Source organism: Perissodus microlepis, chromosome 7 (genome assembly GCF_051167445.1).
Source record: "Perissodus microlepis isolate ML-2025 ecotype Zambia chromosome 7, ASM5116744v1, whole genome shotgun sequence".
NCBI lineage: Eukaryota > Metazoa > Chordata > Actinopteri > Cichliformes > Cichlidae > Perissodus > Perissodus microlepis.
Genome location: NC_140467.1, coordinates 42,598,452 through 42,611,116, shown reverse-complemented (window position 1 = coordinate 42,611,116; position 12,665 = coordinate 42,598,452). Strand labels below are relative to the sequence as shown.

Genomic DNA, 12,665 nt, shown 5'->3' with positions numbered 1-12,665 from the left:
TTGTCAAGAAATAGTGCAAACATACAAAGAAAACATGTTGCTGCAACCGCTAGCAACCTCTGGCCTGCTATTGAGTAGTGGCATGGTTATGGCAGTACAACACTTAATCAAATCAAATCGAATCAATTGAATCATGCCACTTATTTCTGCTCCAGCTTTTTGAATCATGATCGGACAAATATCTGATCCAAGCGCTGGATTGGTGCATCTCTTTAACATTTAACAAGCTAGTGTTTTTGAAAGAAATCTTCGCACATTAATTAACTGAACATGGTTGCAAAATTGTGACTGTAATTTAACTGCAAAATGTCTTTGGTGCTCTGCAACTTTGTTATTGGAAAATAGCCAGAATACAACCATTTGGCACCCAGTTTAGTTGGTGTCCACTGTTGCAAAAAAACGCATCACATACAAGTTGTGCTCATCAGCACAGACTTGATTGCAGCACGTTGGCGATCTGTTTGCATTTATAAATGACACGGCAGTTATTTGCAAACCTTGGCGATTGCAGTCAATTCAAGTCAGACCAGAGTTGTCTGGAGACAGGTTCCTCCTACAATGTGACCCGTGTAATCGCCTTGTGGTCAAAACTGGTTGCCCAGATGTTAAGACTGTTAAGCACTCAACCTCTGGTTGACTAGTTAGTGGCTGTAACTACTTGCAATTGTTTCTTTGCTTTGCAGTTACTGGGTAACTGTTGAGTTTTGCAAGTTAGTTGCAAGAAGGTTGACATCCTATTTTTACGCTAGTGTTGCTGAACCATAAGTCAATTCACAGTTCTCTCTGTCTGCTTTGTGTAACTAAATTTATTTTTCTCAAAACAGCCTTCCACCAAACATCAGTCTTTGAAATTGAGTGTGAAGATTACACTGGATTTTTCTTGCTCAACATTTATCCAAAGTGTGGCTGGATGAGGACTTCATATTTTTTGTGCTTTTTTTTTCTTCTTGTCTAAACTCTTATCATACCCATCTTTACATTTCTTTGGCTGATTCCAGATTGTCCGTATTCCTCTTCCTTCCAATATGCAATAGAAGTCTTTTAACTGACTCAGTCAATAGATCGTGATCACAACTGTTCACTGAACCTTGCTCTGAGAATTAAAATGAAATATAAATGTAAGTGTTTTGTGGTAAAGACATGTTTTATCTTCAAAGCGTTTGACTTGCCAGTAATATGAATTGGAAATCAACAGTTCAAATGATTAGGGCCTACCTTAGCTGTTCCTGGCTTCGGCTTTTCTTTCTTTTTGTGTGTTTAGTCAATGACTGACACTCTATCCCTCAGAGTTCCAAGGGAATAGCTGGATCCCAAAGTATGACTCTGATCAATAGGATTCAGCTCCACATCATTCCAAACATGCTACAAGACACGTATGTATATCAAGGTAAGAATTTACATCTGCATATTTACAACATGCAACTGCTCTTGTGGTAAAACTACTACAACTACTGACATATCTAACTAAACCCACGTTATATGAATGGGACGGTAATTACTGCTGTAAACAGTTAACATGCTCAGGATTTTTCTCACTTTCAAAGACTAGTGCAGCATCCAGTACTCACCGTGTCAGTTGTTGTAATGGAGGAAACTATGTGCAGCTTGGAGTCTGATGACTGTCTACTCAGCACGGAGTCCCTTAAGGAGGATTCGCTGAGCGATACTGATATGCAGTCTTTCCTGCGAGCATGGGCTAGGAAGTGCAAGCAAGGTACTTTTTCTGCAAGGGTGATCCTGTTGAAAAAAAAAACATGATCTTTTAACAAATTGTGCCATTTCGTTTCAGAATTAGTTTGTCAGTTAATTAGATGATCGCAGTTACCTGTATTTTGAGTGAATTATGGCATAGATTACAGGATTGTATATGGCTGATGACTTGGCTATAACAGCTGGGACGGCTTTGGAATAAGGGCTGAGAATGCCTCCATATCTGATGGACAGAGATGAAACATGATAAGAGATGATCATACTTATACTGTAGCTTGAAATGCTTTAAGTAAGGGTGTTCTACTACCTGCAACTCCCTGCAAACCAGGGTCTACCAAGCTATTTTTACATATCCTAGCATTAAGTGCTAACGTATCATATTTACCCAGCCCATGCTATGAGGGTGACACATGCATAGGGGGACCAAGAAAGCACAAACACTATGATGACCACAAAAGCAATCTTGGCTAGCTTCCATTCAGTTTTGATGGAGTGCTGTTGGATCAGTGTTGACTTTCTCACTTGATTGCCCAACTGCTCCACATCTCTATAAGAAGACAAAGAATTTTGTGGTCAGTAACATATTATAAGACTTTAGAGGGTGAAATGAAGGCCAGAGGAGTGGGTCAGGGGATCTTTAAAAGCAGAACATACAGCGATCTACTGAGAAACTGGGATCTCACTTTGACATTTACCACCTTTTTAAACATCATTGCACATGCATGCACTTAGTTTAAATTGAAGTCCCAAACTGACCAGGTGCATGTGAGCATTTACAGTGTGCACTGACCCTATGATCTGAATTATGTTGATGGCCGCAAAACTCCTTTTAAATTATGCTGAAGCAGGCATGTGCTGGAATGCTTTACAGCCCAGGCAGGCAAAGGGAAAGGTTATTAGTTAGATGTCTCATGAGCTTGCAGTAGAACTGCACTAATTGTCCTATAGAACAAATTGACAATACAATCCTGCAAATGTAGACAGAAACATTGAGATGCATGATCCTGCCCTGATGACCTCAGACTTAAAAACTTGAGTTTAGTCCACTAAAAACTGATGCTTGGTCCCTGGGTTGTAGCCAAAAACCCTACTTTCATCACTTCTTGCAGTACTCGCCATAAAGGTGAGTACTGTTTATTGGAAAAGGTATTTTTTTTTTCCCTTTTTTTTACTGGCTTACATGCAAGTGGCCAGAATGGGACTTCCAGCAAACATGTATTAAAATGATGCATATTCAGAAAAAAGTAATATTTATAATACTGAATATTATAAATCTATTTATCTAGATGTACCTGCTTGCTTGGCGAATTGCTAGGAACATGCAGAGGTAACAGTAGGATATAATGCCAAGAGGGATGAAGAATACGAAGCAGCACAACATCAAAGTGTAACTTTTATTGGCTGGAGTGGAGGTCACATAGTCCCATGTGCACGAGGTCATCAGACCTTCTGGTATATATGAACCTTTAGAGAAAAAAAAGTATGATAAGGTGGACGCTTACTTAAAAATTGGTAAGAAGGGAAAAATTAAGTCACTTACTCCATCCTAAGAGTGGTGCAAGGCTCCAGGCTAATGAATATAGCCACACGAGGGCAATAATGAGGTAAGTGCGTCTCGCGGAGGTCCATTGTAATGCCTGCAGAGGTTTGGTGATAACAACATAGCGGTCTATAGAGATGGCCAGAAGGTTTATCATTGAGGCGATTCCAAATAAAGCACCACAGAAGGCATATATTTTACATCCTGCAGGGGGGAAAGGAAAAAAGTACACATTTATTTATTTATTTATTTATTTTTGTTCTCTGTTAGACTGGTGAACACATCTCACTAAACATTGTTCCACCATCAACAGATTCTAACTAAAAAAAGGTGCTATATAAAGTAAGAAAGTGCATACTTTATTTATCCATTGGTTGGGAAATGTCTTCGTTACAGCAGTTAAAATTAAGTTATGGTATGTAGCTCAATAAGAGATTTCAATATGATTACAATATGAACAACGTTTACGTAGAAATATGTGTAAAGGATAAAGATATTTAATATTAAATGTAAATTATTTATACAGTCATGGTAAAATGAAAAGCACAACTCTAAGGTTTTACATATCAGGACATAATAAATACAATCTGGTCCTTATCATTAGGTAGATACAACCTCATATAAGCTGCAAGAAGTTCATTTATTTAATAAGAAACTAAGCCAAAATGCAGAACTGAAACAGAAAATGCAGTGTGTGAAATACTAAGCACATCCTTGTTGCTTCGATATGAACTAAAAGGGAAAGTATCAGCCAGGCACTGTTAATCACATGAACTTGATTAGCTGCTCATCAGCAAATGTGAGCACCTCTATAAAACCACAAGTTTGTGATAATTTGCTGGTCTGCAGCATTCAGGTTTCCCACAATCTTCCCAGAACTCGACATTGCCCCAAGGTTAGGCCATGCAATGCTTGCAGAATTTGCAAATATCTCATGAACTACATTTCTAACTATGTAGGCCTCAGTTAGAACATTAAATGTTAAAGTTCATGACAATACAATTAGAAAAAGACTGAACAAGCGAGACTTGTTCGGAAGGATTGCCAGTACAAGCCTCCTGGTTTCGAGTCTGTGTGTCTTCCCCTGTTGAATCTGAACAAACCGCAAGACTTGTGGAACAATGTCCTTTGGAAAGACACGACCAAAGTGTTTGGTCACAATGATCAGTAAAAGCTAAACACAGCAAATTAGCATAATCCTCATACCAGCTGTGGTGGTGGAGAAGTGAGGATTTGGGCTTGTTTTGCAGCCACAGGACCTGGGAACCTTGCACTCACTGAGTCAACCATGAACTCCTCTGTTAACCAAAGTGTTCTAGAGTCAAGCATGAAGCTAAAGCTTGGCAGAAATTGTGTCATGCCGACAATGATCCCGAGCACATCAGCAAATGATTAAATGTACAGCAGCATGCCTAAAAGAGAATCAAGGAGTTCCCATGACCCAGTCAAAGCCCAGACCTCAGTCTGCCTGAAATGCTGTGGTGGGACCTTAAGAGAGCTGCACATAAACAAATGCCCAGAAACCTCAGTGAACTAAAGCAACATTGTGAAGAAGAGTGGGCCAAAATTCCTCCAGAAAGCTATACAGAAAAACACTGATACTGAAAACTACTACTTTAAGTTATTGTTGGTTGCATGAGCTACTGAGTCACGGGGATATCATAGCCTTTCACACACTGCTTCTTCATGTCGGCTCACATTTTGTTGTCAGGTTCTATTTATCTCATTCTAAGACCTGATATAATTATTTGTATTATCCTCTGATATGCAAAACCTTGGATGTAGGAAAATACCTGTTTCTCCAAAAATCCAACCCTTGTAAAGGGAACTGACAAAGAAGATGGGTGATTGTGTAATTGCCATGAGGAAGTCACTGACTGCCAGGTTAATGATGAAGAAGTTGGGGGGCGTCCGCAGCTTCTTGTTGCTGAAAAATATTAAAAGCGATTAGTATCCCACAAACCAGTTTCACTGTCACACTACTCTTCATTGTAACATGACCGGCAGGGACATTATTACTCCACCACAGTGCTCATTGTGTGTTCATCATGAGAGCTTTTGTTTGCCCTGGAGTTGTTTGTAGACATGGTCAATTCGGTGTTCATCCAATAGTTTGTATGTTATAGTCCCACTCAACAAAGGAATTACAAAGTACTAATAACACCAAATAACAGTGTCAAATACATTTTAGATGAAATGCTAGCACAGCTTCAATAACAATTGATTTTTTTTAATGACTACCTTGTTACAGCCTAAGGACTAAATCAATCAGTTACCACATGTAAGTATTCGTTAAAAGTCACTTGCATTATTATTATTAATAAATTTTATTGTTTACTACATTACATGTTAATAGGATGTAATTATATTTTATTTTATCTGTCATAACTAGAGATGCACCAGTTACAATTTTGCCTGATTCAGAAGTTTGACTTTATAAAACTAAGAATATGCAAACAAAAACAAACATTTCTTCAATGGAAAATATTATTTTCGCTTTTGTCATTAGAATTTCAACCACTTGTATATATTTCATAGGTTTTCCACGTGATTTTTGTGATTTTTGACTATAAGTAAGTAAAATTTATACATTAAAAAACTTCTCCACAGCTTCTTTATTTCAAGTAAAATACAACAATTGTAATGGACTATATGCTACATGTTATCTAGTGCTTAAATGATAGCGGTAGCTGCACAGTAATCACAAAATCAAAACCTGACAAGCATGTCTTTGGACGGGTTCAAATCTAGAACTTGCTTTAAGGTTACTAAAGCGCCACTGTGCTGCCCAGATATTTGTTATACTGGCTAACTCATAACTCATCTAACAACACTTTAATCTCGATGTCTTTTTTTCACTGCAACCTGCATCCACAGATATATTTTTTAATGCTCACACACACACATAAAGATGGACGTATCAGAGGGTACTTCAGGCTCAGTATCTGGCCTGAGCGAACTTCAAAACAGGGATGCTAGAACTGGAGATTGAAGATGCTTGAGAAAATTTGCACACTGTGGCCTTGTCCTCCTGTGGATCCACCGCCTCCAGGAGGGTCTGTAGGGTTCTGGTGCAATGAGCATATTTAAAAGTAGAATGGCAGGAAGCGCCTTCAGTTTTCCGGCCCATCTTCTGTTGAACCAGCTCCCACATTACTTTTAAGATTAGGCTTCAAACTTTCCTTTTTGACAAAGCTTATAGTTAGGACTGGATCAGGTGACACTGAATCCTCCCTTAGTTATGCTGCAATAGATTTAGGCTGCTGGGGGATTCCCATCATTGTTGGGGTTTGTCTATATTATTTTAGGGTCTTTGCTTTACAATATTAAGCACCTTGATGTGACTGTTGTTGGAAATTGAGGCTACATAAATAAAAGTGAATTGAATAGAACTGAATTCTAACAGATTGGTACAGTCTACATCTGCAGTAATGTGAATGCTTTACTGGGCAGCTGTGGTAAAGAGAAATCTGAAAGCAAAGACTTAAATATACCAGTTGATCTACAATCCCACCCTGATATACGTAATTGACAGAAATGACCTTCCTCTGCCTGGCCTCTCCCTTACAGACAGGATGAGGAGCTTGGTCAGTCAGCCAGGGCTCAGAATAGAGCCACCTCAATTGGCTCACTGAAATTATTTGAAATGTTATGAGCATCATCAAATCCAAACGAATAGCAGAAAATTCATCCATCCATCACATTTTTTGTGTAACCACAATTTAAAAACACTCAGGGTGCCGTGTAAAAAGTAAATAAGACACATATTTTATAGAACACAAAAAAATGTATCAAATATTAAAATATTCCAAACTTATTTTCAGGTCCGCAAAGATGCAGCTCTAAAAGATAAGCATATTTGTTCCCATGATCATTTCCATGTGTAGGGTGGCTTACCAGTAAAAGGCATACATGACCAAGGCGTTCCCGGTAACGCCCACTGTTCCAATCACAGAAACAACGAAAGCAAAGATGTAGTGAACGTGGTCCTGGACCTCCACCAGCTGATAGAAACCACGCTCCACGTCCATTTCTGTGACGTCAACCACACAGACGTCAGCATCAGTGGATCTTTGTGCACAACGGTTTCTTTCAGACATACACACAATATTCAGCTTTGAGCTGCTTAACTCCCCAGCAAAAAAATATTATGATCAACAACTATAATACTGCATGTGAGGCTGAAAACAGACTGCAAGACTGCAACACTTTACTTAGTTACTGTTTCTGTTCACTGCATTTGATGTTTGTGGATTTCTCTTCAATAATGTGCCATCTAAGCGTCATCATAGGATTAATCATGTCAGGTTTGGTGAGAACTGTTTTTTTCCTATTCCCTAAAGGTCTTGAGGTTATATTGTGATATTCTTTTGTATCAATTGGAGGATTGTTTTGATATTTTATATACATATTAATTTAGGTTAATGTCAACATTTAAATTGTCCACATACTTTTACAAATTGAGCTTAGAGTTTGATCAGGCCATGAAATCATCCTCAGCCTCAGTTCTTCATGTCAGCTGATCCCAATGCCAGCCCACGTCCATCTCACATGCTGTTTAGGCTGCTCAAAACTATTGCACATCTCCAGCCAGCTTCGTGACTCACCTCAGACCCTGCTCTTCCTTTCATGCCGAGTCTTATTTAGTCAACACGACAACACGATCTGTCATCTGCCTGCTTTGTTATATGCTGCTGCTCTTGTGTTTCCACATACTATAATTCTTCTGACTATAATGGTCCTGAATGATTTCGAGTGACTGTTTTATGTCAATTAAAAAATAATAGTCAACTTGAATCCTTTTTTAATTTCTTTTAAAATTAGATCCCTCATTTTAAAAACACTGCAGTAAACTGTGATGGTAAATTCAGTTTTTCAGTCTAGTTCAGTTTTATTTATAAAGCACCAAATCACAACAACAGTGGCCTCTAGACACTTTATATTGTAAGGTAAAGATCACTGCAATAATTGCTGAACATCAGTGTATGTGCAGGTTGATTTTGTAAACAGCAGGTGTTAGCATATAGCTTAAAGCTACACTGATTTTGGGGTAGCTTTAAATGTTTTCACACTTCCTGTTCATAGCTGTCGTTTCTTACATTTAGCACGCAGTAGGGAGTAGGTAGCACCAGCTGCATTCCCACTGAAAACTGTTTAGGAGAGGACACCGTTGTGTTGTGACACTGGGTAAAACCAGTGCACTAGGAAGTATCTAGATTAAAAACTCTATAATCTAGCTGCTTTGGAGATTTCCTTTCCCGCATGCATCTTTGTTGATTAATCTATAGAAAAGCTCAGAGCTGAATGCACATTTGAAAACTACTTTAGAGAGCACGTCTGTACACTTTTAATCTTATGGGTATATCATGGGGCCGTGTGTATTACCAACAATGCTGCTCAAAAAACAAACAAAAAAAATAGTGAGGGGAGCTTTTCTTTCTCAGGGTTACTGAGCAGATGTATACAAGTTTATAGAAGGATCTGAGGTGGACATCATTGGGTGGGGTAAGAAATCAGACACTAAAAATTTACATCTGGCATCTCGCTTTATTTTGTTCAGGTTGCTCTGATTTTGTTTTCTTTGTACATTCTGAGACTTTTTAATCCTCCTTAAATTTCTTAATTTCTTTGATTTAAGATTTAATGACAGGAGAAATTGACCATTAGCTCAGTGTCTCCTCAGTGTTGGGACGCACACGCTTCCCTATGCAGTGGAATAAGAACTCATGTCTGTTAATATATATGCACCACAAAAATCTTCTATACAGTTCAGAGCTTTCATAAATCCCGTCATTCTCAAGACACATATTTCAAAATTGATGTCTCTTTGGGAGCTGAGGTTTATGGAAGCATAACAGCATTTTGTTTAAATGTCAAATTATAGTTTTTTCTGTAAATAAGAAATGTTTATTACACAGATGGCATAGATGAAGTCCAGGAATTTCTGATTAAACAGGGTTATGTTTTGTTAATGTAATGGAGTTAATACCATGTAATATTAACTGCATCTTCAGAATAAGAAGAAGTTACCGGTAAATCTGACACTTTACTGCATTAATAATTTGATTGTTTAAGAACAAGAACAATGAGTCTGACTTATTGAAAATTAAGTTAAGTGATGGCACGATATTTACTCAGTCACAGCTGTGGTGAGTCTTATTGATATTGCATAAATTGTCTTTGCAATGTTTTTTTGCACACCTTTTAAAATCCATTAAATGTGTTTATGTTTTTGAAATGATGGAGCTGAATTTTCTTTTGTGCTATTAACCATGATCATACACATAGACATGCCACAGAGTGGGTGGAGTACACATAGACATGCCACAGAGTGGGTGGAGTACACATAGACATTCACTGTACGAAACCAACATGTTGATCTCTTGCTATCCTCTCAGCAAAGCCTTTGTGCGTCAAAGGAACTTAAAATGACCACTTACTTCCCCACATTAGGCATCAAAGCATTGTTTCATATGAAAGGCTCAATTCACATGAATTGCATGCACATCTAATCAATGTCACTGCTGAACTTGCATTGTCTGCTTCACGTAGTGCTCCTTGCTGACAGGGTATGCATCTGTCCTAATTCAATTACTGCTCATGAGTATTTATTTAAATCCTAAATAAAAGTCTCCCTGTAATAACAGTAATAATTTCTTTAAATAAACTTCAGAGGAGTTTGTTCCATACTACTCATGCAAAACTTACTAAATTAACAGAACATTACTTTACCGTTTTCTCCAGAAAGCCCCTTTGTTCTGCGGCAGTGAAGCTGCACAGCGTATAATAGTGAACCCCCCCCCCCCCAAAATCCAAATGCAGGCTTCTGCTGCTGTCAGTGCTGGATAGAAGATGAGAATACCCAGAAGGGCAGAAAGCAAGCAAGCAACGCACTGACCCAACCTCCCCTGCAAGCTTCCCATCACACACAGCTCTCTTATGGCAAAACACATCGATCAAGCTGGTGTGTGATGCGTGCATGAGGGTGTCCACGTGCTGCTGTTCATGTGGCTGGCGCGGTCAAGTCAAGACATTACACGTGACAGATTTTTGTGTCTTTTCCAAATTTTGTTTTCCTCTTATGCACATTAATAACTGCATGTCTAATACCCATTGCTGGAGGCACAACGTGAGCCCCACATCTAAAGCTGCTTTCAGAGGAAGTGAGGAAATGACACACCCCAGCTCTCTGCTGCATCCCATTGGGTGCTTTGAGAATTAGGGAGAGACAGATTGGGGTTTTTGAAAAGCAGCAGACCATTTACAAAGTGTCATACATGTTTCCTGCTCATCCTTGTGTAAAGAGAAAATGCTCAGATAAAAGCCTCTCAGTGTTTACCTCATGCTGCCAACTGTAGCCCATCCTCGTCTATACCCCCTTTTCTTCTCTGTTGAGACTCAGTATGGTTACATTCTAGCCAGAGGAGGCTAAGCCTTTCACACTTCTGGGTCACTGCAATTCCTAGCAAAACCTAGCAATATGTGCCAATTTCCAACCACTTAGCCTCACTAATAATAACCCCTGACATAATACCTCAGGGAGGCAGATGTTAGTTGTTTCATGCACTTTTGTTGGGGTTTTTTGTTATTTATTTATTTATTTATTTTGGGGGCATTCTTTGGCGTTTTTTCCATGATTTTCTAGGTCAAACGATACAGTTGTGATGACCAGCTGATTCACTGGAAATGCTTTTAGCATCTTGGGTACAAGGCTTCACTGTTCTCAGCATGTAGATGAGACAAAGAAAGCTTTCAGCAATTCTGTTCTGTTAATCAGAAAGGAAAACATTAATGTTTCCAAGTGATGGTTTTCCAGGAGGGCAACTTAGTGTAAACATTCAGTCCGTCGAAGCAAACACAACCTCATTGTTAACTGGAAAGTTTTAAGGTGATTTTTGTCCAGAGAGTGAGCATGAGCACGACTATTTTAAGCTGGGAGACTCTAATGTGCTGCCATATTGTCCGACTTCTCTATGGCACAAGGAAGACGCTGCACCTTGTGAGTAGCAGATGTGTTGCTCGCTAACACTGTTTAGACCAGGAGGATAGTATTATACATAAGTAAGTGCCTTGGTTTACCAACACCAACACATACTTACACTGTAAAATTCTGCCTGTGAACTGTGGATGTAAGAGTCCAACTGAGGTCAAGGGTTGGAAATTAGCAATAGCTGTAAACTGTCCGTATTGGAAGTAGTAGTAGTTAAACTGCATTGTTGATATTAAATAATAATAAATAAATAAATAAAAACCCAAAAATAACAAAGCACTTGTCAAAGTCATTCTAAAAGAGCTGATGAAATAGCTGGTTGTTTGCCACTTTTGCCTCTGGTCACCCTGCCACAACTATCAAACATCTAAGTACTGTCAAAGCAGTCTGTCACCTACGTCACCCCGTCTAACGTGCGAAAAAGACAAGCACGTCCGGCACTGTACACTTCAATGAGGTAGCTTGTACTTGAGATTTAATGTGCCCGAGATAAGCGGTAGAATGAAATTCAAGATGTGCATGTAAGAGGTATCCTTAAATAGGTCTAAAAAAGATATTAAATGAAGTCCTCACTTAATAACAATGAACCGTTTAGTTGTATGGCACTTATAAAAATCAGAATCACAAAGATCAAAGTAAACCTATGAAAATAGACCATGCAGGATCCAAATGGAATGTTAAAACTAGAATGAGATACAATGTGATTGTAACAAATAGGTTAAAGTTAACATGAAAATCAAAATTTTTAAATAATAAGATGAAGTTAAGCTAATAATGTCAAAAATGTTTAATCAAACTAGCTTCTCAGTCTTGAGAACATTGCCTTAAATTTATTGCTATAAAAGTCTTAAGTTCTCCTGTTTATAAATGCTTTTAAAAGGTGCACTCTGTGGTGTCTGTTCACAGTACTTTTTCAATGTTGCCTTTATGGCTGGCAGTTGTCGCAGGATTACTTGAACTATTGTTACTGCATTAGATTTTCTACCAGGCTGATTTTTAGCTGAATTTTTTTCACTCTGTGTAGTCAGCTTTGCCCATTAAATGTTGCTTTGAACAAGTATCTTTCTTTAGTATTCAGTAACACTAACAAGTATTGACATGTACTTTGACATGTATGAATCTGAATTAGGGAGTTGTTATCTAGATGTAATGTGTTCTCCCACTGGGAACCCATAATGTAACACTTGTCAGAGTTACTCCAGATTTGGATAAGCTCTGTAGTCCTTTTGTTAAGAACTCATAGGAATGAGATGTTATTAATAAACCCAGTGGCACAAAGGACTCTTTAATGAGCTGCAATGAGAAATCAATAAATTGTAGGTATTGATTGTTTTACCTAATGTCATTTGCAGTGAAGACCATGCAGCTCATGAGAACACAATGATGTATTTATAGATATTTTATAGCACGCTTTTAGATTTTCTA

The 12,665-nt window shown here is 38.4% G+C and overlaps 1 protein-coding gene across 1 annotated transcript; it reads right to left on the bottom strand.

The window, feature by feature from the left end:
• Window positions 1-1,211: 1,211 nt before the first annotated feature.
• opn4xa (opsin 4xa) lies at window positions 1,212-7,284 on the bottom strand. The gene is given in 9 exon segments (XM_084932599.1): window positions 1,212-1,278; window positions 1,280-1,362; window positions 1,569-1,737; window positions 1,826-1,933; window positions 2,096-2,257; window positions 3,003-3,174; window positions 3,251-3,454; window positions 5,044-5,177; window positions 7,148-7,284. Coding segments are annotated over 9 exon segments (1,233 nt in total). The 5' UTR covers window positions 7,282-7,284.
• Between the last annotated feature and the right edge of the window lie 5,381 nt (window positions 7,285-12,665).